The sequence below is a fragment of the Rhineura floridana genome, chromosome 3 (assembly GCF_030035675.1).
Source record: "Rhineura floridana isolate rRhiFlo1 chromosome 3, rRhiFlo1.hap2, whole genome shotgun sequence".
Classification (NCBI taxonomy): Eukaryota; Metazoa; Chordata; class Lepidosauria; order Squamata; family Rhineuridae; genus Rhineura; species Rhineura floridana.
The window spans coordinates 133,886,518-133,913,564 of record NC_084482.1 but is presented as its reverse complement, the minus strand read 5'-3'; the positions used below and the strand labels follow the sequence as shown (position 1 = coordinate 133,913,564).

Sequence of the window (27,047 nt, the reverse complement as noted above, 5' to 3'; positions counted from 1 at the left end):
ATTGTAAGTTGAGGCTGGAACTCATATATGCACTGGAGTGGTGTTTAAATAAAGTAGGAAGAGATTAAATGGGTGTATTTAAGCTTCTGAAGTTTGACTTGTAGCTTTCTAAGCACTGGAAGACTGATTCATTGCAAAACCAGATTTGACAGGCATGTGCATAACACACATGTAGGATCTAGTCATGCTGTTATGTCTACAAATAATCTTCCACTAGGACCAGGTAAAATGAGTGGACCAATATATTTGTTATGTTTGAAGCCTCGTAAATGACCAGCACCTCTTTTTAAAAGAAGATTTAGGACTACTTAAAATTTTAAATATGCCAAGCGGTAATAAATATGAACTTTTGTTTTAAAAAATTGCATTCATCTGAAAGAAAACAGGGAATTAATATCTGCTTTGGGTCCATTTCTCATCTGTTTAGAGTAGGCCATATATATTTATGTTTTTCATGTTCCTGGTTCCCATGGCTATTCAAAAACATAAGAGCAGTTGTTTAGCCTAGTGTTCCTAGAAACAACTGTCTGGACTATTCCACTGTAAATAGCTTGAATTACGAGATAATGACATGGAGGGACAGTGCTGGCTGTGCAGCCCATTCTGCCAGGATCCCTAATATAAATGAAGAGAGACTTTTCTTTTGTTGTGCCCAACTTGTGGAGCTCCCTCTTTTGATAGGTTGCTGGTGCCCTTTGTTATATTTTTGGTGCCACATGAAGTCTGTTCAGTTCATGCCTTCATTGACCTATAATGATGATTGACTCATTTTAAATTGCCCTCTGCTGCTATGCTTTTTTATCTTGAGTTTAATCAGTTCCATTGTCATCTTTTCAATTCGTGATTTTAGATTACAACCCAGACAGGACTTGAAACAAAATGTGGTAGTGTATTCCCAGCCCCTAAGGCCAGAACACCTGTTCCAGGCAATAGAAACAAACATTTAATTTTTTTTTCCAACCTGAGACTTTCCCTGCTGTGATACAAGAATCAGACGATGTAAAAAACATTTTGCCTTAGACCCTGGAGACCAGCTGTCAGTCAGAGTAGACAATACTGGGATAGATCTCTCTCCAGCCTCTCTCTTTCTCTCTCTCTCTCTAGCCTCTCTCTCTCTCTCTCCCATCTCTCTCTCTCTTTCTCTCTGCCATCTCTCTCCAGCCTCTCTCTCTCTCTGCCATCTCTCTCTCTCTCTCTCTCTCTCTCTCTCTGCCACTGTCACTACCGGCGCTCCGCCAGAGTCCAAGCCCGAGCCGTCGCCGGGGAGGCCTCTACCGCCGCCGCCGCTCTCAGAGTCGTCCACTAGGCCGTTCTCGCCGCTGCTGGAGGAGCCCCCGGGGCCGCCGCGCTGGGCGGAGAGGAGACGCTGAGGCCGGGGCGCTCCTGCCGCTGGGGCCGCCCACAAGCCCCAAGGCCCCGCCGCAGAGGGAGGAGGACGCGGCGGCGGCAGAGGCCTCCGCGGGCCGGGCGACGAGTAAAGGCGGCCCCGCCACCGCCAGGCCCGCCCTGAGCGCCACGGCCGCCGCCTTTTGCCAGAGACTCCGGTAGAAAACCGGATTACAGAGTCCTGTGAGGATGCCCCTAGGAGAGTACGCTTTCGTGCAGGCCGTGGGGAAGGGCAGTTACGGGGAAGTGAGCCTAGTGCGGCACCGGCATGACAACAAACAGGTATCGAGGGCAGGGGAAGGCGTGCTTGTTTGGAGCAGGATGCAGAGTATGGGGCGGCAGAGTGCCCGAGAGAGAGAGAGCCTCTCAAACTCTGCTGCGAGTGTCGTGTGTAATAGCAGCAAAACCTGTCATTTCCTTTGAGTTTCTTTCTCTTTCCTTATGTATTTGCATGCATGCATGATTGTAGGGGGTTTGGGGTGATGGTGGCAGCTCTGATTGTCTGAGTTCGTTCACTGTCTTGCCAGACGGGAATTCAATAAGAACAACAAAGAACTCTAAAACTGTAGTGGTATCAATTATGGGCCTTTATTATTACCTGTGAAAACAAAGTAGCTCCGGCGTAGAGAACCTGACGCTCTCCAGGTGATGTTGGACTACATCTCTCATCATTAGTGTCTGCTGGCATTGTTGGCAAGGGCTGATGGGAATTGGAGTTCAGCACAACAGCCGGAGGGCCACAGGTTTCCTATTCCTTCGATGGGCCATCCCTTGCACTCTTACATGTGATTTGGTTCAGAATCAAGGGTGTTCCATGCTTTCTTGTTAGCAGATTTGCTTCTGGATCCATGTAACTTGGTGGTGGTGGAAAAAACCACAATGAAAATGGTGGTGGAAATAGAATTATATTTAATATTTGTGATTCATTATTTCCCAGGAATTAAGCAATTGAACATTGGTGCATTCCAAGCCTTGCTCACATCCTTTTATACTTTTATTTCCATTTTATACCAGCACTTGTATAACAAACTATAACAAACTACAGTACCAAATTATGCATTGAATATGAAATTAATTAAGATAAGATACTGCATCTCGCAAGAATCGTGTCAGAAAAAGAACTTCCTTAACATCTCATCACGACAGCTGGTATAGCACAGTAGGGAGGAGCTCCTGGCTGGGAGTCCAGAGTCTGTGAATTCAAATCCCCGCTCGTGTCTCCTGGGTGTCAAGGGCCAGCTAAAGATCACCCCACAGTGAGTGGCTCAGGGGTTATGTGCCATGCCACCTGTGCAGCTGTGGGCAAGCTGCATAGTCCCAAGGAGCCCAGTTGCCCCCCAGCTGGCAGTTGTGGACAAGGAAGGGGCTGGCTTGTGCAGCTGTGGCATGCTGAGCAGGCCCTATCCAGCTGGGGAGGACTAGCCTCAGAGGGAGGCAATGGTAAACCTCCTCTGAATACCGCTTACCATGAAAACCCTATTCATAGGGTAGCCACAAGTCGGGACCGACTTGAGGCAATCCATTTCATTTTTAACATCTCCTCAGCACCGGCTTCATCCTTGGATTTTATTCACGGATAAGCCAATACTACACAGATTTATTAAATTAACACAGACATTTCCAATACACACTTACCTAGGAGTAAGTTTCACTGAATCCAGCAGAGCTTACTTCTGAATACATATGTATTGGATTGCAGTGTCAGTTACAAAAACAGGACTTTTTTTCTGAAATGCCTGGCCTACAAAATAAAATGTTGTTTAGATTCTGACAGTGCAGTTCTGTACAAGTCTACTCCAAGTTAAGTCCCACTGTATTATTCATTGTGGTTTACTCAGAAGTAAGTGCATAAGATTGCAGCCTAACTGTTAGAGTTTGTACATGTTTTCACTAGTCAATTTTGACTTTCCCTCTGTCTATTTTAGTTGGAACTGAAGTCAAGACTATTAAGATATCATTTTGCCACTGAGTTGTAAGGATAAGACGGCTTTAAACTCCTGAGAGCAAGAAAATGCAAAGCTGATCAATATCCATGTCTTTAACTCTGTGCTGCAACATGAAGAAACAAAAGGTTCCTGTGGTTTCCCCCACAGAATTATTAACTGTATGGATTCTGGCATTTAAGCGTATCTACGACATTTTCACATTTCACATCATGGTTGTTAAGCTGGTGTCCTCGGCAGAATTGTGGATTGGGCCCTAAGCACCTGCATTGCCACCACATAAGACTCTGTCTGGATTGGGCCAAAAGTTCAAGTCTTGCATTGTGTTCTCACAGTGGCCAAACCTTTTATAATGGTGTCATTCCATTTGTCTGTTGATATTTTCCATCCCTTCCCATCTATGTTGCTCGGCTACCAATCCAATTTCCTTATTGGCAGTTCTAATGACACATGTAAAGGTCCAACTTGATGGTGTCCAATGTCTTAATGTATAACTTTGGGACCAAAGTATACAACACATATGACTTTTAATATCTTGATCCTAAACACTTTGGCCTCAATCTAGAGAAAGTTAGCAGACCTTTACGTTAGGGTAAAATCAACTGGTCAATTTAGTTGCAAGTAGCTTAGAATCTGTTGATTGTAACAGAACACAATTCTGTGAATTGAGGCCAGTATGAGGATAAATGTTCCACTGAAAATAGTTGGACTTCTACAGAGTTGGCTTGCATGCTGGACTTTAGACTCCTGCTTAATATATTTTTTCTTTTTTAACATTTAAAAAAATTTCTGCAGTATGTTATCAAAAGACTGAACCTTAAACATGCATCGAGCCGCGAGAGGAAATCAGCAGAACAAGAGGCCCAGCTGCTGTCTCAGCTAAAGCATCCTAATATAGTCACCTACAGGGAATCCTGGGAAGGGGAAGATGGCCTCCTATATATTGTCATGGGCTTCTGTGAAGGAGGGGACCTATATCATAAGCTGAAAGAGCAGAAAGGAAAACTTTTGCCAGAGAGTCAGGTGGTGGAATGGTTTGTGCAGATTGCTATGGCATTGCAGGTAACATAACTTTGTTCCTTACTTTGAAACAGTGAATTCTGACTTTTCTCTGTAACTTAAAGAAACACATCCTAGAACTTTGGCATGATTAAACCTGTTTTAGGTTGTAATCCTGCCATACTTTAATAAGATGATAACCTAGTAGGGAAATGTATTATTATCTCATATGCATACTTCTGATCAATATAGAATCTATCCTCTTGAACATCCTGACTGTTTTAGTGGTTTGTGCATAGAAAAAAATGTGGGGGGATCTTTCAAATATTCCTGAAAGTCTTGATCCAGTTAGACAAGGGGTGGTTAACCTTTTTTTGACCCAAGGGCCGCATTTACCCTTGGTCAACCTTCTGAGGGCCACAGGTTGGTGGTAGGTGACACCATGCCACACTCATATGTACATGCTGTCTCCTCTGCTGAGCCATGTAGATTAGCTGAGAAAGTTTATTTCCTGCTCATCAAAATGATTGATCTGATGACTGGGGGGGGGATGTGTGTGCATACATGTTAGTTTGCATCTCCATCAGGGAGCTGAACTAAGAGGTTCAAATCTCTCTGCCTACTCCAGTGCTGTGTCTGCTTTAATTTGTCTCCCATATGTTGTTGGATTCCAACTCCCAGTAGCTATAGTCAGTATGGCTATTGACCAGAGCTGCAAACACATTTTTCCTCCTCCCCTTGCTAGTTTTTTCCTGCAGCAGCACATTTTTTGTTTGTTTAAAGTAGACACTTCACTGGAGTGGGCAGAGAGCTTGGCTCACTGATGGGGATACAATTGACCCCTTCGTGGTCATTCGATTGATCATCTGATGAGCAGGGAGGGGGCAATAACGTGCTGTTTAGCTGGTCTGCAGAGATCAGGTGGAGAGAGAGTGCATGCATGAGTGTGAGGTGTCAGGTATGATGGGAGTTGTCCATAACGTCAGGAGGGCTCCACGTTGGGGAGGGCTGATTTAAGATATATACTCTTCCCCTGAGGAGTTCATAGAGGGTTATACATGAGAGAATTTTTATTTTATGCCTGCAATGGCCCTGTGAGGTAACCTAGGCTGTGAGATAGAGAATTGTAAATGCCACTATTTTATTTTCCAGTATTTGCATGAAAAGCACATTCTGCATAGAGATCTCAAGACTCAGAATGTATTCCTGACACGTTCAAATATCATCAAAGTGGGAGATCTGGGAATAGCTAGAGTGTTGGAAAATCAGTATGACATGGCTAGTACTCTCATTGGCACACCTTACTACATGAGCCCTGAGTTATTCTCTAACAAGCTTTACAATTATAAGGTAAAGTATATAATGTGTTCTAATAGCAAACTCTTCCTCTGAGTTACAGCATGGTTTTATGTTTACTCAGAAGTTCACCAGTGAGTTCAATGTGACTTGCTTCTATTTTTGGATTGGACTGTAACTGGAATTACAGAGATGTAATTGGAAACCAGTTTGGTTTTGCTATCGAGTGGATAGTAAAACCGGAGGAACTCTAAGACTTTACATGTCAATTGATGAATGTGAGCATGAATTAAGGTACAAGGCAGCCAGCGAAAGCCCAGGCAAAATCTTTAGCTATCTACAACTTGTATAGTACAAAACTTGGCTGTATTTGATATATGTATCGTGTAGAATTATAGAATAGTAGAGGGGCCTACAAGGCCATCGAGTCCAACCTCCTGCTCAATGCAAGTGTGTATTTTATTTTATTTTCTATTACATTTATATCCTGCCCTTCCTCTCAAAGGGAGCCCTTTGTATGATAATCCATTATCCTTTACCAGCTAAGCAGAACACAGCCTTTCCTTCACAATTTAATTTAATAAAGTGAAGATTCCATCTGTTCATAAGCTGTATCTCAATACTCAAAACAAAATGACCGTAGTCCAGAAGTCTACATGTGCATATGGCTCCCATTCCAAGTTGTGAAATGGCATATTTTCTGTGAGGTCATGGAACTTGCCCTTTCTTTTGGTTGCCAATAGAGAACCCCATTTATGTGTACAGTTATTATTTTTACCAAAGTGTTGGTGTTAGGAGTATGTTGCTGTGCCAATGCAGGTGATAAAGGGCCAAGTCCTTTTTAAGGGACGTGCAACTTTATTTGATCCTTGGAAAGTGGCCTGGTCATGAATTTTCATTTATAATTAAAATAATGCAGAGAGTTTGGCAGGGTCATTTCATACTTCTAATTCAGAAAAACATCCTCATTCTAAATTAGGTCTATTGAAAATTATCCAGTCTTCCTCTCCACCTTCCGTATAAAACTTTTAATGAATGCTTCTAATGAAATTTATACCACAGTATATAAGGGGACATACAGAGATATTAAAACCTGTGGTTTGCTTTAGGGCCCCTGTGTCCTTAACTGTAGAAACTGCTAGCATGTCGTTTGATTCTGTTTTGAAGGACCTTTAGAACATATGTCTTACATGTTCTTTGATTTTGCTTTCAGTCTGATGTTTGGGCTTTGGGCTGTTGTGCCTATGAAATGGCCACATTGAAGCATGCTTTCAATGCTAAAGATATGAATTCCTTGGTGTATCGAATTATTGAAGGAAAGGTAAAATGTCTGTATAATTTTTGGTATGCTAAACGTGGGCCTCAATCCAAACTCATTGAAGGCACATTTTAAGTTCCATGTGTGTAGGCATTGCCCCCCACCTTTCTTCTGTGTTGCAGAAAACTGCATGCAGAATATATAATATTCTTTTATCTAAGGACAGAGATGCTAAACTGTACTGCTGAAATGGAAAATGCTTTCCTTTCCATGTAAAATCTCTGGGGTAACCTCAAATACCAAATGTGTGGTAAGTACTTAGTGTGTTTAACAACAAATATTTGATTTAAGAATGCAGTTCCTAAGTGTAGGGGTCTAGCGTTTTATATGAATGCTTGTCAGGAAACTTGAAAAGCAATGTCTTTTCAAAGACGCTACTGGTGCTATGTTAATTGGCTATTAAACTCATTCTAAGATGGGGGTGGGGAACCTGTGGCCTTCCAGATTTTGTTAGACTCTGACTCTCATCATCCCTGACCATTGGCCGTTCTGGCTGTAGTTGGTGGGGTTTGAACATCTGGAGAACCACATGCTCCCCATCCCAGTCTGGAAACTTTAAATTAGCCTCAGATGCTCTATCAGGCTGCAGAGCAGAGGGTAAGAAGCAAAGCAGGGTTACTCCATTGCCTCTGCTAAGAGCCTTTGATCTCCCCTCAACTGTCCCTTAATGGCAGCCATTCCATTAGGCTTCGTCTGCTGAGAGAACAGCTGCCTTTGGCCAATGCAGTCCCTCCCTCCACGGTGTTATTAGGGTGTCTGCATAGGGCTAGAATGTTCTCGGGGACGCTGCATGAAGATACTAGAACTTGGTATGAAGGCAACTGCAGTAAATAATTGTTTTTGAAGTGGATCTAACTATTCAAGAGTGACATAGATATGGGAATAAACAAGGAAGACTGAGACCTTTAGCATACAGGTAGATTTTCTTAAGTGACACTGATCACATCAGAGAAGCCACATAGGCCAAAGTTACCTTACCAGCATGAAAGTTGTAAGCATAACATAATTTGTTAGATTTTTATTATAAACAAAATGGTAATAAACATTGTAAGATCGCCACTGACGTTGGTCACATGTAACATTAACCCCTACCATGGCTTAGTGAAAACATCTAGACTGGCTGCTTCCTCTCCGTCACACGCTGCAGGCATCAAACATATTTGAGGAACAGCGGAAGCCCCAGTGAGAACAGCCAGCCAGGTCTGCTTTGGAAGGGTGGGCGGCTGACTTGGGCTGCTCCTGACATATGTCATATGCGGGGCAGCATCAGCTCTCCAGACTCTGCATCCTGGGAATGTGTCCTCCAAATGCATGTGCTCCCCCCCCCGCTGCTCCAATGCTTTGCTTTTGCACTGTGGCACGTTCAAAAGTGTGGCCCACATCTTACATAGTAAGTGCCACACAGGCACAGAAATATGGTAACCCTGCAGAGATGAGAAAGAACTAAGCATGAGCAGCCTATAGGCAGTGACAGAAGGAGCAGCGTAGTCCATGTGCATGTAAGAGTGACCTTTGAAGTTTCCTTCCCAAGAAACCACTTGAGTGACCTGAATCTCTAACTGGCTATCTCTTATAGTCAGGGAATTCCACTCTACAATTTTTCCGCACTGCCTTTAATTTAACTGGAGTCACTGACATGTAAATAATAGCAGGCCTGTCCCAACAGGGACCCGTGAACCAGCACAGGGTGCAGGGGAGCAACCAGCTGGCTGTGTCAGCTGTAATGGTTGCTACAGCCGGATGGAGAGTTCCAGCCCTGCTTGAGAAACTCTGTTCAAATCTAACCTGATTTTTTGAAGAAACACTCCCTTTAAGAAAGGCATATCCAAAGCTTGTCAAATGAATATATGACTAAACAAGTGGAATAAAGTGATTGCATGAACAGATGCATAAAACTCCTGAAAGGTTTTCTTATTGTGACTTTATTAACAGTCAAAAAATTCCCATAATGTCTTCTTTTAACAGCTGCCACCAATGCCAAAAGATTACAGCATTCAGTTGAAAGAGCTAATAAGAACTATGCTTAGTAAAAAGCCAGAGGAGAGACCCAGTGTGAGAAGCATCCTAAGGCAACCCTATATCAAGCACCAAATCTCTCTGTTTTTGGAAGCTACAAAGGCGTAAGAGATATTTAAATGAGAAATAATGTTAAATGAAAAAAAAGCCTGTTTTTGCTTATGGTGGAGTTTCTTCTATCTTTGTAATGTGTAATATAAGGCAGGCTAACCTGTTTATTCCATAAAGAAGAGAAGTAGTATTGGATGATAGACGTGTCAAGGGATGTTAGACCTAACAAGCCAAATATAACATCCGTGATTGGAGGTAGTGAACCTGGATGTTGGGAACAAACAACACATGGCCTGTGATGCATGGCATATGTTTGGCCACTGCTGGAATGTTAATATGCTGTTGATCCAGCAAGGCGATTCTTACAATCTCATGGGTTTATTCCTGAAGCCTATCACGTGCTTGCTTTGATAGTCTGGGAGTATATGGCAAGCAGTATAGGTGTTTGTTGCATGTGCCATGCTTTCAGAAAGTACTCAAAATACATACGTAGGGATCAGAGAGAACCTTGATTTGATGCACAATAATACTTCCCCAGTCTTTTAATCCTATAAATACCATAACATTTGCATCTTTTTACTTCTGCCTTCAAGCAAAACATCCAAAAATCATAAGAAAATGTCTGAACTCAAACCTCAGAGTTCCTTGGGGCATGCTGAATTGAAAAATGGAAATATAAAACCTCGGAAGTTTCTTAATGAACATTCAAGGAAACCTAAAGGGGTAAGCTATATTTTAGCTCTTGATTCAGAGGACTGAATTGAGAGTTAAGATAATGGGGCTGACAGAATCTGGCTTCCCCTCTCCAAGACGCTGCTGAATGGGATGGGCTGTGGTGCAGGGGGTTGGGGGGGACCCTTAAAATTGGGCTCAGGCACTTTCCACTAGCTGGAGCAGGCTGTCTCTCTCCTCTTCAGGCATCTCTGGATCCAGCCGGTTTTGATGGGATACCAAAATTATTTGGGGCTCTTGCACATATATTTTAAATAAAATTGTTAATGGGATCAGTGAATTAATTATAATTGTGTGTGTGTGTTTTAATTACAGAATGAAGAGAAATGTTTTATCAAAAATAAAACCTTTGAAGTTTCTTCCTCAGACAAACTGGCACCTGAGCCTGAAAAAAGTGCAAATGTGAATTGCTTGAACAGTACAGATGTGTCAATGGCAACAGTGAGCAAAGTGGACATAGTTATTGTTCCATTGGAAAAGAGGAACTCTGAAAGTGAGGATTCACTTGGGGGAAAGTCTGTAGAGGATAAAAAATCCAGCAATTTGAATATTCCCTATGGAGCAGAGCCTGAAATAGGGACAAATGATGCGCCATGTAAGAAAGAAAGGTTGCAGAACATTGCAGAGCCATGTCTGAAAACTGAAAATGTAGATATTGAGAAGTCTGTTGTTGATGCCACAGATGATGGTGACGACACCATGAAACTTCTGCAGCCTGTTTCTGAGACCTCAGACACAAGTGATAAAGTAATTATTTTATCTTTTACCAAGAAGAATCTAATAGAAGCTGAAAAGCTATTGAAAATAGGACCAGCAACTAGTGGTATTGGGTTTGTGTCACAAACTGATCCAGACGTAGGTACATCATGCACTCTAAACTGGTATTGCTGTGCTAGCTTTTCCCAGATAAAGCAGCTGCAGATCTTTTGCGCAGCCCAAAAGTGTTTGGAAGAGGTGGGACTGAGGACCAAATGATGTTTTGGTGACCATGAATGCAGCTATGTTGCAGGTTTTTGTTATTAGTAATAGTACTACTACTACTACCACCACCACTACTCTAAATTTATATGCTGCATAATGCCAAGAAGGCTTCTAAGCAGTTTATAAGTGTAAAAGCCAATCACATAAGTTGATATACTAGTGTTGCAGAATGGTCTTTCTTTACATAGACAAGCTGACATAGAAAGAGGTTCTCTTCTGTAGGATTGTGGTGTTGGAGAGTAGAGCTGATCTTTAACTATACCATAGTTCTGCTTTCACTGAAGGCAGGGATGGGAGAGTTGTGTCCCCACAGACATTGTTAGATTCCAGTTCCCATTGGCTTCAGCCAGTATGGCCAGTGGGAGAGGCATCTGGAGGGCCCCAGGTTCCCCATCCCTGATAACAAAGTTTTTGGCAGGGGAAAAATCTCTTTGATTATATACAAATTATTATTTATAGTTTAAAAACCATGCATTCAGTTAACTTTCCAGGGCCAATATCCCTTAGCATCCTACTGCCTAGATCCTCTTCCCACTTGGCGTCAATGACTTCTGGCCAGAAATTTTTTTACTGCTTTGTGTACTGTTCATGTACTGTCCTTTTCATCTGACTAATGACACCTTTTTTTAGAAGATAAATGCTTTTCTAGAAAAAGAAATACAGTGCATCTATAACAAGACACTGTACTGTTTATTTACATCTAGTTACCATTTTACATGTGTACAAATGTGTTAGTTTCAAAATGATGATAGCGAGCAGTCAACTCTACAAACCAGCTTTGTGATCAGCCTTCAGGGTGCCGAATGAAGTTGATCTTGGGCCCGCATCCAAGCCTTATGTACAGAATTTGCTGAAACAGACACCAGCAGACTTGAATTATTTTCTTAGTCATGTTGGGTTTTATCCAATGCTGCTGTTCCACCCATGCAACAGACTAGTTGCTTGTGCAAAGGAACTTCCTCCTCCTCTCCCCTCCCCTGCAGCCCCTCACATCCTCAACAACTGCTCCAGAAAGTTGGGGAACCTTATGGAGCAGGTTTTAGGGGTACACAGGGAGAGCATGAGGCAGTGCTATTGTGCGAGAGAAGCTTTGCTTGTGCAGCATTGGATACAACTCATAAATATTACCCAGGCTATAAACAGCTGTTTTAGGTGACCCAGGGGCTTGGACATACCTAGTGCAATTTTGGACCCTTCCTGCCCTCCCCTGAAAGGAAGCTTCTCACCACTTTCTGGGATCCAAGCAAGTGTATGTATGAGGAGGGGGGAAATGGGGTAAGAGACACTATCTGGACTTGGGGATCCAGTGGGGCTTGACTTGGGCTGCAAGCCCATTACTGTGGGAAAAGTTCAATTATTGTTTCTGTTGAAGATTTTCTGCACACCTATTTCCCATACCTGTCCAGGCATTGTGAGGCTCACTAAAGGCAATTCCTTTAGTTTCAAATGAGAAATTACTGTTCAAATCCCTGGAGCCTTTTGGGGTGCATGGAATTGATTGTCCTAAGGCTCCCACCTATTGTTTCTCAGGTATCTTAATCACTGCCTCCCCTTCTATTTTACAGTAATGGGACATTTTAAATGTTTTGCTAGTTCATTTTGCTAATGTTTACTTCACACTTTAATCTAATAACATGATTGGTAAGTATTAGTGAAAATACAGTAAACTCTCTTTCCAGAGTCTGGATTCTACTGCGAAACTTCTAGCACCTTTTATTCCTGTAGAAATTCTGGTAAGTGTTCAAATTTTACAGTTCTGCAAGATGTGAAATTCAGCTAGTGGCTTCCTGCAGGGAAGTGTTGTACAAATGAATCCCAAATGTCTGTTTCCTTCTCCTAGATAAATGCTATGAACAAAACTACTACATTAGAGTGTATAGGCGTGAGTCTTTCATGAAATGGCCTCCCCATAGCTCCCTTTAGAATAAACAAGGGAATTTAGGTATTTGAGCAGAATAAAATCAAGAGTAACTGATGTGGCATTGATTGTGTTTTTTGTAGACCACAGACATTTCTCAGAGATCTGGAAATGGTTCTGGACAGATGATGTTTTAAATAACTTGATACAGGGTTGTATCCAATGAAGTCATCCTGTTAGCACAAGGGTTCCGCCTGTGTAACAAGACTACCCCTCCTTTCCCTATGTGTCCCCCATGCCCCCCCATCTGCTCTGGAGGGTTGAGAGAACAGATTTGGGGGTGCAAGGAGAGGGAGAGGAAATCTTGTTGTGCTGGTGGAAGTTCTTGTGCTAATGGGATAACTTCATTGGATGCAACCCATAATATTTTAACTTCATTCTACTGCAGTTGAAAGATTTTTGTGAATAAGTTGAAGAATAACTGAAACTATGTCCCACTTTAAAACACAAAAACTAGATGCAGTTGCAATGTTCATAAGAGTGGTGATGTTTAATTTTTGTTTGTTATGATATATACTAATATGCTTATTATGAGGAACATAATTGAATCTAAAAATATTTCACTTGCAGTAGTAATGATGTAATTCTTTGGCTAAGGTCCTAAGAAGTACTTTAAGCTACTCCAATGGATCATGGTTTTTGTACTTTACAGTTTGAAAAGGTTTAAAGAAATACAGGATTTAGGTGTACACTGTTGACTACATAAACAAATGTTGTAGGTTTGGTTATGATGATGATAACAATATGATATTTATGAGTCCTTGATAGTTCTTTACAAGCGTGTGTGTATACTTAAGAACATAAGAAAGAGCTCTGCTTGATCAGGCCAAAGGCCCATCTCGTCTAACATCCTGTTCTCGCAATGGCCAACCAGTTACCTATGGGAAGCCTGCAAGCAGGACATGAATGCAACCACACTCTCCCCACTTGTGATTCCCAGCAACTAGTATTCAGAGGAATATTGCCTCCCAACAATGAAGAGCAGAGCCATTATAGTTATTAGCCACTGTTAGCCCTATCTTACCTGTGAATCTGGAAAGCATGTATTAAAATACTGTAAAGAGTTTTGGGTTTATTCTTAGGATGAAACCTCCTTCAGAAACTCAGAAGGAGCTAAAGGTAAAATTCAAAATAAAAGCAGCCTTTGTTTTCAGCCCCAGGGATCTGTCCGTGAACCTTCCCTATCACGACTGCAACGGCAGAAGAAAAAAGAGCAATTTGAGGTCTGTGCAGAGAAGGTAACAATAAAGAGAAAATACTTTATTTCTGTAAAATGCAGTAGCTATTCATTGCTGTTGGTGCATATAGTTTCATTATCTGTTTTAAAAGAGCGTACAGGTGCTGAGTTATCTGCATGGCTTTTCAAAGAACAAAGTGCCTAAATTTGTTTAGAGGGGTTGGCTGGACAGCTGGGTACCAGAACACCTACGCTGATTATATGTAGTGAATCATTTCCTGATTTGAATAGTACAATGCTCTCTGCAACTTACAGAATTAGATTTTTGCTGTATGAAAGGTGGAACTGAATGACCTGCTTGATAATTTGTATTAATGGTGTTGAAAGTGTAGAGAAATCCATATGTCCAGCCTTGAAGGATTATTTTATAGCTGGCTTCTTAGCAGAAGAAATAATCTTTTTATTTAGCTTCTTTTTCTCCCTTTAAGGATGCAGCACTTGTTCCTCGGCCGTTGCCTGCTCCTCCTGATGCAAATGCAAAGACAAGAGGAGACAACACAAGCAAGCAGAACGTTGCACTTGCAAGGACTATAAACAGATCTCACAGCATTGAAGTGGCAGTTTCTAAGGTTTGTTCTACATGCATTTTTATTTATAACTTATTTGTGTTATCTGTTTTTCTTTGAAGCCTCCCGTTCAGCATCATTTCACTGTATTTGCTAATGTGCAGTTTTGCCATCACAAATCTGTAGACCAGCTTAGTATGGGGTTGGCAAACTTGCTTTCCTAGTAAAGGGTCGGTGGCTGTGGGTGGGGAAAGTTCTTTTCCTACAGGCCTTGATTGCCCTTGTAGAAAAGGTAGTAAACTGTTGACCATTTTGGAAGCTTTAGTTTTCAATTATGTTTTAAGGACCTTCTGGCCAATTACAACACACACGTTCTGATATTACCTTTACTTATTTTAAAGGAACGGCCATTGTCAGCACGGGAGAGGAGGAGACTAAAGCAATCCCAGGAAGACATGCTTCCTTCTGGTAACTGGCTTCTTTGTCCCTTTAAAATATATGGTGTAATTTCTTAGATATAACAAAGTTTCAGTGTAATTGCTTCCCAAAATGTATAATATAGCAAATACCATTTAGGTATGACTGAGACTGAACTCTGTTTTTCCCAAATTCTCAGTCTTTGAGCACAGCTGCGTTTTTGAGCTTGTAACTAATTTGCTGCTTATTAATGCAAGGAGCCTTATCTGTCAATTAGATAATTTTTCGAATGCTCTTGGTTGTTGTAGTATAGGGGTGTCAGTGTGATACCTTCCAGATGATGTTTAATTGCATTTCCCATTGTCCCTGACCATTGGCTATGCTGGCTGGAGCTGAAGGGAGTTGCCATTAAACAGCATCTGGAGAGCACCATGTTGGCTACCCTTGTTGTAGTATGCTGTAAGTCAAAATGTTTATAAAACTAGAGTCCAAGGTTTATTTTTTGTAAATAAAATAAAATAAATCCAGAAGTCAAAATTTACATCTGGTCAGCATATAAATGACAGAGGGGCAGCCATGTTAGTCTGTTGCAGTGACACCAAGAAAGTCCTGTGCCACTTTTTAAAGACTAGCAGATTTGTTGTGGCATGATGGACTAGAACCACTGTGATCTTGAAAGCTACTGAACTGGGCTCTGTTGCATATAGTCAACATGACATTTAGACATATGCTTGTGAAGAAGCCCCACTTAAAAAGGTAAAGGTGTCCCTGCACTTATAGTGCGAGTCGTTTCCGACACTTAGGGTGACATCTTGCGACGTTTACTAGGCAGACCGTATATATGGGGTGGGATTGCCAGTTCCCCGGCCTTTCTTTACCCCCCAGCATAGGCCGGGTACTCATTTTACCGACCACGGATGGATGGAAGGCTGAGTGGACCTCGACCCCTTTTACCGGAGATTCAACTTCCTCCTTCCGTTGGAATCGAACTCCGGCTGTGAGCAGAGCTTTGGCTGCGTTACCGCCGCTTACCACTCTGCGCCACGGAGGGTCTTGCCCCACTTAGCGCTGCAATAATTAAATATGGCCAAGGTCAAAATTTAACATAACCTATGGTAGGCCCCCCTGGGAGCCAGTGTGGCATAGTCGTTAAAATGTTGGACTATGACCTGGGAGGCCAGGGTTCGAATCCCCACACAGCCATGAAGCTCACTGGATGACCTTTGGTCAGTCACTGCCTCTCAGCCTCAGATGAAGGCAATGGTAAACCACCGCTGAACACCAGTTACCATGAAAACCCTATTTGTAGGGTTGCCATAAATTGGAATTGACTTGAAGGCAGTCTGTTTCCATTTTCATGGTAGCCCCCAGTGTGTGGAATTCCCACTCCTTTGTGGTCCAGTTGTCCACTTCACTCATTTCTTAAAAAGAGACGAGCAAAGATTTAAATTCTGCCTGGTTTTCAGAAGTTGATTATTATTATTTTTATTATTTGTTTCATTTATAGACTGCCCATAGCGAGTGGCTCTCTGGGCGGTGTACAAAAAGGTTAAAATACAAAATATCAACAATAAAATCAGACAACAAACAATAAACACATGCAGCAACAAAAGAAAAAAAGAAAAAAATTAAATTATAACATAAACGCTTAAAATGCCTGGGAGCATAGATTGATGTCTTTGCACTGTGTATTTTGTATTATGATTATGCTGCTGTTTTATTATTTTAACTTTTTGTTTTAGCATTTTAGTTATAAATCACTCTGAGTGCATTGGCAGAAAGTTGGTATATAAATACAATAAACCAACTAATGCTGAGAAATGTAGTGACAGAAATGCATATCTGCATTTTAGCAAGTTTTCTCATGTACATAGATCTTGCTTTTGTGATGTGTGAATAGTCAAAATAAGAATAAATTCTAAATGCTTTTAACTTGACCCTTTTCAGGGCCTCCTTCAAGACGAGCTTCTCACAGTGCAGCGACAGAAACAAAATTTCCAGAAGATAGTTATGTACAGATTGCTCAATTTTCGACAGAGCCTGGTATTTGCAAGGTATGCCACAGACATGTGTTTGCAACTTTTAAAAGTTGCTTGTTTTCAGAGCTGTCACCCCCATGCTGAACACCTCCTCCATAGACCACAGCAATATGCTCCACATGGAGATTATTTTTATTATTTCTCTATTTATTACCTTCCACATACATCTCAAGGCAATGTAAAAAATGCAAGAAAAACAGTTTTAAAAAGTTTAAAACAATATACAAAATAACAGCAATTTAAAAAACCCAAGTATTTCCAAAAAGAGTGGATTGTATTAGGAAGCATCTATGGATTTTAGAGGAATTTTGAATTCTATCATCTGTTGTCACACTTTTTGTAAAACCTGTACAAAAAACCCCAACAAACCCACCCTGACATACACTTGCCACACTTAGATTTGCACTCATGACTTGACACAGTAACATTGAAAAGGAATAGAATGAAGGAAGAAACCTTGCTCATGGTGTCAGAACAATGGCTCTATACAAATAAGAAACCTTTACCACTATAATGATGATTTTGTAAGACTGTTTTGGACCAAATATTGTATAACTATTGCTTTCTGCAAATGCATATTTTGTTATGAGCAATATCTAAAACTGGGCCAGGCCCATGTCCCTTCTACAAAAATTGGCAGAGTTGCATACACCCCATGAAAACAGATGCCCTTTTGCAAGAGATGTTGGGGAGCTGTACCTACTAGGATTTGTCCATGTTTTCCTGTGCTTGAAATATCTGTTATGTCTTCAACAGGAAAAGAGCTTAATTGGTTGCTCTACCGAAGACGAGCTAAGCTCTTCCGCCAGCTCCACCGAGAGATCAGATGGAGACTGTAAAGAAGGGTAAGGATTTGGTCTCATCTGTAGTCGTTTAGTGCATTTCAGCATGTGCATACCGCATCTGCATGCATGGCACATCACCCTGCCCCAGTTCAAGATTTAGGAAAATATTTCTGCTGCATTTATTTACTTATTAAATTTATATCCTGACCTTCCTCCCAAAGGAGTCCAGATTTAGCTTCAGGAACCTTTAAAGATTCTTGGGCATAAAAACGTATTTTGTTATATTCTTTTTGTTGTTCTTTAAATAAGAATTCTAATGCTGGTTCCAGAGCTCCTGAGACGTGCTTTGGTGTTGTACAAGGACCAGCCTGCTTTTTCCAATAATTCATCTACCACCACCTCCCTCCAATTTGAACCAATTTCAAATACTGGTACTTTGAAGACAAACCAAGTAGATCAGTGTTGTCCAAAAAAAAAAAAAGTCTGATGCATATATTACAGGAAATTTATGACCTGATTTTAAAAGCAGAGGTTTTGTGTTTTCCTAGTGGAATTAGGGCCCTATTTGCTGCTTACCAATGTACTCTTCTCTTATGGGAACTGCTGATTGATTAATTGAAGAAAATTAGTATTAATGTTTTTTGAGCACTTTATTGACTTAATCTGGCATGGCAGTGTTTACCATCAGCATGACCCATTTTTAATCTATCATTTTCCCAGTGTGGTACTCTATAACATGCATTGTTGAAATCCAAAGATTACATAGCCCACATGTAACCACCTACGTAGACACTTGGTATATTGAAGTGGTTGTGAATTTTCTGGTTTAAATCTGATCTCATGTATGAAATCATTGGGCAGTCTTAAGCAAGTAACTGTTTTCTCCCTTCTCCCCCCACCCAACTGCTACAGTGGGGTCTTTATGTAGTTGTAAGCATCACTGACAATGTATATGAAGTATTTTCAGCTTTAAAAAAAAGCATTATAGAAATGTTATATAGTAGTTCCTCAGTCAGAAAAACCAGTTATCCTTTCACAAAGGCTATCAGATTTGTCTTGCATGAACTATGTTCATAGAAATAATGTTCTGGTACGTTTCATTTATTCAGTATCTTTTTCTTTTCTTGTGCTGCTGAACTGTTATGCTCTCTCTGTCTCTAGGCTTATTGTTCAAATAATTTCCCATGGTTTGGACACACTCTGCATTTCCACCAATGTCTTCTCTTTAAGATATTGCCTTTGCATGCATGCCACAGTAAACCATAGGGCAGATAGTTCCCACTTTGTTCCTCCCTGCTAGTGAGTAGGAGCAATAAACTATAATCCTTGGCTTAGTTTTATGTGTGAACTGGAGCTGAGGCTTTTTCTTGGCCTCCTGATTGTGATTTGTTGCTCCTACTTTACTACAGGGGTGGGAAACCTGGCTTTCAGGCCTGTCTTTGCCCATCTGGAGATCAAATTTGCCCTGCAAGGCCATTTCTTAAAAAGCACCCCCACCTGCCAGTCAGCTGACATCACTCCAGTAGGGGTTGACATCAGCTGATGGGCAGAGTTCAATTCTGTGTTGCCTCCGCACCAGTTCCCCTGCTAAGAACTGACCCGTGCAGCCAAGGCAGCAGGATTTAAAATCCACTTACCAGCTGATGAGTGGGGGTTAAATCCTAATCAGTTTGGCTGCATGCATCAGTTTCCCTGTTGGAAACAGGCGCATGCAGCCAAAGGAGAGTGTGGGGATGTTTGAAAGCCCTTTTGCAGGCAGCCCTATGCCGCTGTTTCAACTTCTGGTTTTTGGAGGTTTAAAGAGCAGCGTGGTGCTGCTTGCACAAGGGCTTTCAAACAGTCACATGCTATGCTTTGGAGTTCCGACAATTGGGGCTTCAAAGTGCAGCACTACCTGTCATAGTGATGTCAGGTGATTGACAGATGGTGGACCCACTCACTTGTCTAATTTGGCTCAGTGGGGGGCAGGGGGAGAAAATGATCTGGCCCACTGGGCAGGAAATGTTCCCTTACACCCAGCTTACTCATAGGCACACAGCGATTAGTTGGGATTTGAAGAGCCTAGTTACAGATGCCAAAATAGGCTTTCAGCTTGTTTTTCAAACAAAAGGCCACATGGCCTGTTTGTAAGACTGAGGATTGTCAAAAGCAAATTCAAATATTGCATAGGAGTTGGCTGTTTAATAAAAAATGAAACATTTTCTTTAAAAAAAACACAAGCATGCCCTAGCACTTGGCTATTCCTAAGGAAGCTCTTTGAATGCTGCTCATAACTATTCATCTTTGTAGCTCTAGAATATTTTCCTCTCTGTTATGCAAATAATCCTTGAACCTTTAAAGCTGATATTCTCAAAGTTTGATGTGGGCTTTTAAAAGGAGGAACTTTCTGTGGTGGGGACTCTGGGGAGGGAAAAAAATTAAGGACAGATAAAGGAAAACGAGAGAAGACTAGAAGAGAAATAATTCAAGAAGCAACCTTAGTTCTCTGTATAGCTTTAACATTACTGTGAAAGTGGATATTCTTTTACAATAGGTTCAACACAAAGAAATGTGTTACAACAAATGGTTAAATCTTTAGCATATCACTCTACTTCTCTCTTTGGGTTAGTCCTACAAAGCAAAGCTCTCCCCCCACTAGAATTATCAGAATATGGAGATTCCTGATTTTAAAGTAAGCTGTTATACTCTCCCTCTATGACCCTATCTTGTACACCGCCCTGAGAGCTTGTCGCTGGAGGGCGGTCTAAAAGTGCAATAAATAATAATAATCTCTGGTCTGTTTCAGTTCACAAATACTCATAGGTCCAGTATGCACGTTTATAGTTCATGCCATCCATGCACAGTGGACTGAGTTCACTCTCCCGCCCCCTTTGGCAGTAACATTTGAAAGGGCTTTCCTGCAAGGGCCGGATTGCATGGCTGTTTAGTTTGCATGATTCTTGTCCTCTCCCCTCCTGATACTGCAACAGGGAGAGGTGAGAAAGTGTTTCCAAACATTAAGGTTCAGTCCATAGCATACATACAGTCCTGTTTACTGAGATCCCTAAGTAGTTCTGCTTAATTAAAATTCCTGCAAAATCATGCACTGTACTAAGATTTTTATTCCTTTTGCAGAAAAACGAATGAGATGAATGACTTGGTACAGCTGATGACACAAACACTAAAAATGGATAATAAAGAAAATTGTTCACAGTCTGCAATACCATCTCCCAAATCACAGTTCAGGCTTAATCGGAAATACAAAGACACCCTTATCTTACATGGAAAAGCATCAGAAGAACCAGATGAACTGCAGTTGCAGGAGTTTCCTTCAGGTTTGTATCATACTTGAAAGTAACGACTCTCCAACTAGGTTTTCTGCTGTACTACTGAAGTACAGGAACATTTTGTCCATTAAGTACATGCTTGCATATAAAAGGGGGAAATAGAGCTGTTTGCTCCACCTCTACAGCATGGGAATGTTCACCCCCCCATCCTTTGTTTTAAAGGCAAAAATCTTTCCCCTCTGTAGCAAGTCTACAACCTCCAACCCTTATGTGAAAATGAGGCACTGATCTTGGACTGGGGCAAGCTATTTGTTTAGTAAAAGAATAAAATCTGAGATTTGAAGTCTGGGAAGGCCTTCAGAAGGATATTGATTTAAGTTAGAATGAAAGGGGAAAGTGTTCCACTATGGCTCCTACAATCAGTTTAGATTTCTAGCAGCTAAACAGAATAATAAATGTAGAATTCAAAAATAGTGTGGTGTAATGGTTAGAGTGTCAGACTGGAACCTGAGAGACCAGGGTTCAAATCCCTGCTCAGTCATGAAGCTCACTGGTGACCTTGGGCCACTCACTGTTTCTCAGCCTAACCTACCTCACAGGGTTGTTGTGAGGATAAATTTGGGAGAGGGAGAACCATGTGTGTATGCCACCTTGAGCTCCTTGGAGGAAAAGTAGGAAATAAATAAACCTCTAACCACGATGTTTATTGTTTTAGATGTTCTGTCGGGTCCTGAAAAGATTAGGAGATTGGTGGAGATTTTAAGGGCAGATGTGGTTCAAGGACTTGGAGTGAAGCTTCTAGAGAAGGTGTATGATGTTATGGAGGAAGATGATGAACAGAAAAGAGAAGTATGTTTTCCATACTGCAAACCTTGCAGCTCTCTTCTTTTCAACACTTTAATATAGACAAACAGCTCAGAAATGCAGTCTGGAGTCCATTACACTCCAAGGGAGGGGTAAGAGAGAGTTTCCTGTGGACTGGTAAGGTTTTCCTCTTTCAAGCAACAGTAGGAGCATGATCCCACTTGGTGGTGTCCTAGTGCCAACTAGAGAAAAGCAGTCTGTACAGCACTTGGCTAGCTTTCAAAGCAGCCAGCATGGGAATTTCCACATAGCAACTATCTATTTCCTTGCACAGCTCCAAATAATGTACTAATTTGAAAAAAATATGTCCTAGAACTTTTAATCAGGTTGGCTCCTAATGGAGAGAATTTTAGCCACACTTAAATTCCGTTATTGAAATTATATTAACACAAGTGCAGTCTGATTTCTTCTTACCTAGGAGTAAGTCCCACTGAACTCAAAAGAGCTTATTTCTGATTAGATATATATAGGATTGCAATGAAAGTTAGTTGTCCTATTGATTGCAATGGGACTTTTACTGATAACATTTCTCTGGACTAGGCTTTACTTTGCCACAATTTTTAATTCTGAAATGCTTTTCATCTATGTGCACTATAGACAAGTATCGGCACTTAAAATTAGATAATTTTATCCATAGTCCAACCTAGTTAAACATGTTTAACTCCACTGTAATTGATGGGCCAAAGTATCCGTCACTAGTAATTTAATGCAGTATAGTGCTGTATAAATTTACTGTCACTGTAAACGTTTTCCAAAAATAAACAAGTTAGCTTTGGGATGTTCTGCCTAAGCATCTTCAATGTGCTTAGATGTGAATTAACTCTGAATAGGACTGCAGCTTGAATGTTTCACACTAGAATCATTCCTGCTTTGAATTACAACACAGATAAGCTTTATTTGTTTTTTCCTGAACAGCTGTATTTACGGGAACTCATGGGAGAAAAGTACACATCTTACAGTATAAAGGCCCGTCATTTAAAATTCTTGGAAGATAATGTGAAGCTTTGATAGAAACCTCAATTGATCCACTTCTTCCTGAAGAAAAGAGCAAGACTTTATTCACCATTTTTTACCCCAGCGGATTTTTATTATCCTGTACACAACTGACCTGAGGGGTACAATTTTTACTTTACTGATTTGTTATCAGTTGTAGAGCCTTTTTACCTTTATAAATAGCAACATATGGTTGTTTAAGGCAAGTCTGAGTAACACGTTTAGGGATTTTTTAAATACAGGTAGTACTTAGCTAAATATTTCCAGGTGTTTACATCTTAAATTATTTCCGTAAATCTCAAACTTCATCAGTGATGTTCTTTAAGGTTGTAATCTTGCACAGTCACAAATAGCTAACTTGACTGATTTGACTGGGTCTTGCATGTTGGTAGCACAATACAGGATTGCAGCTCAAGCATAGAACTGCCTCAAATAGTATAATTCTGCTTGAGATACTAAAGTAGGATGAGGAAAATGCCAAAAAGGTCACTATGACAAGTAGACATGTTACATCCTATACTTCAAAATAAGCAATCTGAGAACAGTTTCTTTATATGTAAATATTGGAAAAAATTACTGTTGCTATCATTATTAAATTCAGATTAGAATAACCAACTGTTGTAGCTACAATACATTTTATGCACCCTAAGCAAAATATATTAAAAACTAAAGAATGGACTCTTTGCTAGTTTTAGTACTCAGCTGCAACGTCTTAGGGTTTTCTTTTCAATGAATACCTTTTTGGAAGAATGGGGCTAGGAAAAATAACACAAAACAAATCTAGTGTATAGAAAGTGCATTGTAACTTAACACTCTTCTGCATTTCACACTTTATCTAGGATAAAATGTGATGGGCTGGGTCTAAACATCTGTCCACCCAAAGGAGTGGGCAGAAGATGACTTCCCAACTCCCTCTGTTCCCCGGCAGTGACCAAAGGTTTTATTCACAAAAGATGCCTCTGTCAAATTTTCCATGATCTCTGTACCCCAACGGCTGCCCATCCCCTTTAACGGCTTTGTAGATGCAACCCAATATATTTAATTAGACCAATTTAAGTTGGTACAGGAACATGCAGACTTCTAAGTTCCATAGAAAAGTAGGATTGCTGCAGAAATTCTAAAATGGAAGAAATTCTGGGAAGTTCTTTCTGCTTGATGCATAGTCCTGCTTGTGTTGTCAATGACAGCTTAAGTTGGTCTTATAAAATGATACTTTGTCTTGAAGTGGACAAAGAGGCGGACTCCTCCACAGAATCGTTGTGGGTGGTGATACCATGCCCCAGGAGGGACTTAATACTGGGAACGATCTATCGTCCCCCTGATCAAAATGCTCAGGGAGACCTTGAGATGAGATATGAAATTGAGGAAGCATCCAAACTAGGAAATGTGGTAGTAATGGGTGACTTCAACTACCCGGACATAGACTGGCTGCATATGTGTTCCAGTCATGACAAAGAAGCAAAGTTTCTAGATATTCTAAATGACTATTCCCTAGACCAGTTGGTCATGGAACCGACCAGAGGGACGGCAACCCTGGACTTAATCCTCAGTGGGGACCGGGACCTGGTGCGAGATGTAAGTGTTGTTAAACCGATTGGGAGCAGTGACCACAGTGCTATTAAATTAAACATACATGTAACTGGCCAATTGCCAAGAAAATCCAACACGGTCACATTTGACTTCAAAAGAGGAAACTTCACAAAAATGAGGGGATTGGTAAAAAGAAAGCTGAAAAACAAAGTCCAGAGGGTCACATCACTCGAAAATGCTTGGAAGTTGTTTAAAAACACTATATTAGAAGCTCAACTGGAGTGCATACCACAGATCAGAAAAGGTACCGCCAGGGCCAAGAAGATGCCAGCATGGTTAACGAGCAAAGTCAAGGAAGCTCTTAGAGGCAAAACGTCTTCCTTCAAAAAATGGAAGTCTTGTCCAAATGAAGAAAATAAAAAAGAACACAAACTCTGGCAAAAGAAATGCAAGAAGACAATAAGGGATGCTAAAAAAGAATTTGAGGAGCACATTGCTAAGAACATAAAAACCAACAACAAAAAATTCTATAAATACATCCAAAGCAGGAGACCATCTAGGGAGACAATTGGACCCTTGGATGATAAGGGAGTCAAAGGTGTCCTAAAGAACGATAAGGAGATTGCAGAGAAGCTAAATGAATTCTTTGCATCTGTCTTCACAGTGGAAGATATAGGGCAGATCCCTGAACCTGAACTAACATTTGCAGGAAGGGATTCTGAGGAACTGAGACAAATAGTGGTAACGAAAGAGGAAGTTCTAAGCTTAATGGACAATATAAAAACTGACAAATCACAGGGCCCGGATGGCATCCACCCGAGAGTTCTCAAAGAACTCAAAGGTGAAATTGCTGATCTGCTAACTAAAATATGTAACTTGTCCCTCGGGTCCTCCTCCGTGCCTGAGGACTGGAAAGTGGCAAATGTAACGCCAATCTTCAAAAAGGGATCCAGAGGGGATCCCGGAAATTACAGGCCAGTTAGCTTAACTTCTGTCCCTGGAAAACTGGTAGAAAGTATGATTAAAGCTAGATTAACTAAGCACATAGAAGAACAAGCCTTGCTGAAGCAGAGCCAGCATGGCTTCTGCAAGGGAAAGTCCTGTCTCAGTAACCTATTAGAATTCTTTGAGAGTGTCAACAAGCATATAGATAGAGGTGATCCAGTGGACATAGTGTACTTAGACTTTCAAAAAGCGTTTGACAAGGTACCTCACCAAAGACTTCTGAGGAAGCTTAGCAGTCATGGAATAAGAGGAGAGGTCCTCTTGTGGATAAGGAATTGGTTAAGAAGCAGAAAGCAGAGAGTAGGAATAAACGGACAGTTCTCCCAATGGAGGGCTGTAGAAAGTGGAGTCCCTCAAGGATCGGTATTGGGGCCTGTACTTTTCAACTTGTTCATTAATGACCTAGAATTAGGAGTGAGCAGTGAAGTGGCCAAGTTTGCTGACGACACTAAATTGTTCAGGGTTGTTAAAACAAAAAGGGATTGCGAAGAGCTCCAAAAAGACCTCTCCAAACTGAGTGAATGGGCAGAAAAATGGCAAATGCAATTCAATATAAACAAGTGTAAAATTACGCATATTGGAGCAAAAAATCTTAATTTCACATATACGCTCATGGGGTCTGAACTGGCGGTGACCGACCAGGAGAGAGACCTCGGGGTTGTAGTGGACAGCACGATGAAAATGTCGACCCACATGCTGTGTACGGCAGCTGTGAAAAAGGCAAATTCCATGCTAGCGATAATTAGAAAAGGTATTGAAAATAAAACAGCCGATATCATAATGCCGTTGTATAAATCTATGGTGTGGCCGCATTTGGAATACTGTGTACAGTTCTGGTCGCCTCATCTCAAAAAGGATATTATAGAGTTGGAAAAGGTTCAGAAGAGGGCAACCAGAATGATCAAGGGGATGGAACGACTCCCTTACGAAGAAAGGTTGCAGCATTTGGGGCTTTTTAGTTTAGAGAAAAGGCGGGTCAGAGGAGACATGATAGAAGTGTATAAAATTATGCATGGCATTGAGAAAGTGGATAGAGAAAAGTTCTTCTCCCTCTCATAATACTAGAACTCGTGGACATTCAAAGAAGCTGAATGTTGGAAGATTCAGGACAGACAAAAGGAAGTACTTCTTTACTCAGCGCATAGTTAAACTATGGAATTTGCTCCCACAAGATGCAGTAATGGCCCCCAGCTTGGACGGCTTTAAAAGAAGATTAGACAAATTCATGGAGGACAGGGCTATCAATGGCTACTAGCCATGATGGCTGTGCTCTGCCACCCTAGTCAGAGGCAGCATGCTTCTGAAAACCAGATGCCGGAAGCCTCAGGAGGGGAGAGTGTTCTTGCACTTGGGTCCTGCTTGCGGGCTTCCCCCAGGCACCTGGTTGGCCACTGTGAGAACAGGATGCTGGACTAGATGGGCCACTGGCCTGATCCAGCAGGCTCTTCTTATGTTCTTATGAAGTGGATTTCGATCAATACTGAACAAGTGTGACTGCCATTTCCCCTAGACAGGGGGTCACGTAGACAATAGAGAATAGTGCTGTTGTAGTGAAAATGTGCCAAGGACACTGATATTGCAGGAATGGAGGGAGGACGGATGGAACGGGGGCAGAGCATCATTGTAGCAATGTAACTGTTGCCATGATTGTGACGGAGGTAAAGGTATATAACTGTCTGTAACTAACCACCATTTTGAGGAAGAGAGTTGAGTCCTGTACTCTACTCTGGTTAAGCGCTTAGCTAAATAAACAACCTTAAAACAG

General features: G+C 41.3%; 1 protein-coding gene across 3 annotated transcripts; it reads left to right on the top strand.

The window, feature by feature from the left end:
• The first annotated feature begins 1,095 nt into the window (after positions 1-1,095).
• Positions 1,096-23,050, top strand: NEK4 (NIMA related kinase 4). 3 transcript variants are annotated; one of them, XM_061618010.1, is made up of 16 exons: positions 1,096-1,668; positions 4,125-4,391; positions 5,481-5,678; positions 6,838-6,945; positions 8,908-9,062; positions 9,603-9,732; positions 10,057-10,488; positions 12,402-12,455; positions 13,795-13,863; positions 14,306-14,446; positions 14,785-14,851; positions 16,748-16,854; positions 17,596-17,684; positions 20,739-20,938; positions 21,606-21,739; positions 22,670-23,050. In XM_061618010.1, the coding sequence occupies exons 1-16, from the start codon at positions 1,576-1,578 to the stop codon at positions 22,760-22,762; spliced, it is 2,337 nt and encodes a 778-aa protein (XP_061473994.1). In that variant the 5' UTR covers positions 1,096-1,575; the 3' UTR covers positions 22,763-23,050. The 3 variants fall into 3 exon arrangements, with proteins under 3 accessions (XP_061473994.1, XP_061473995.1, XP_061473993.1); XM_061618009.1 differs by having other exon boundaries at positions 1,097-1,668; positions 13,795-13,878; XM_061618011.1 differs by lacking the exon at positions 6,838-6,945 and having other exon boundaries at positions 13,795-13,878.
• Positions 23,051-27,047: the final 3,997 nt, after the last annotated feature.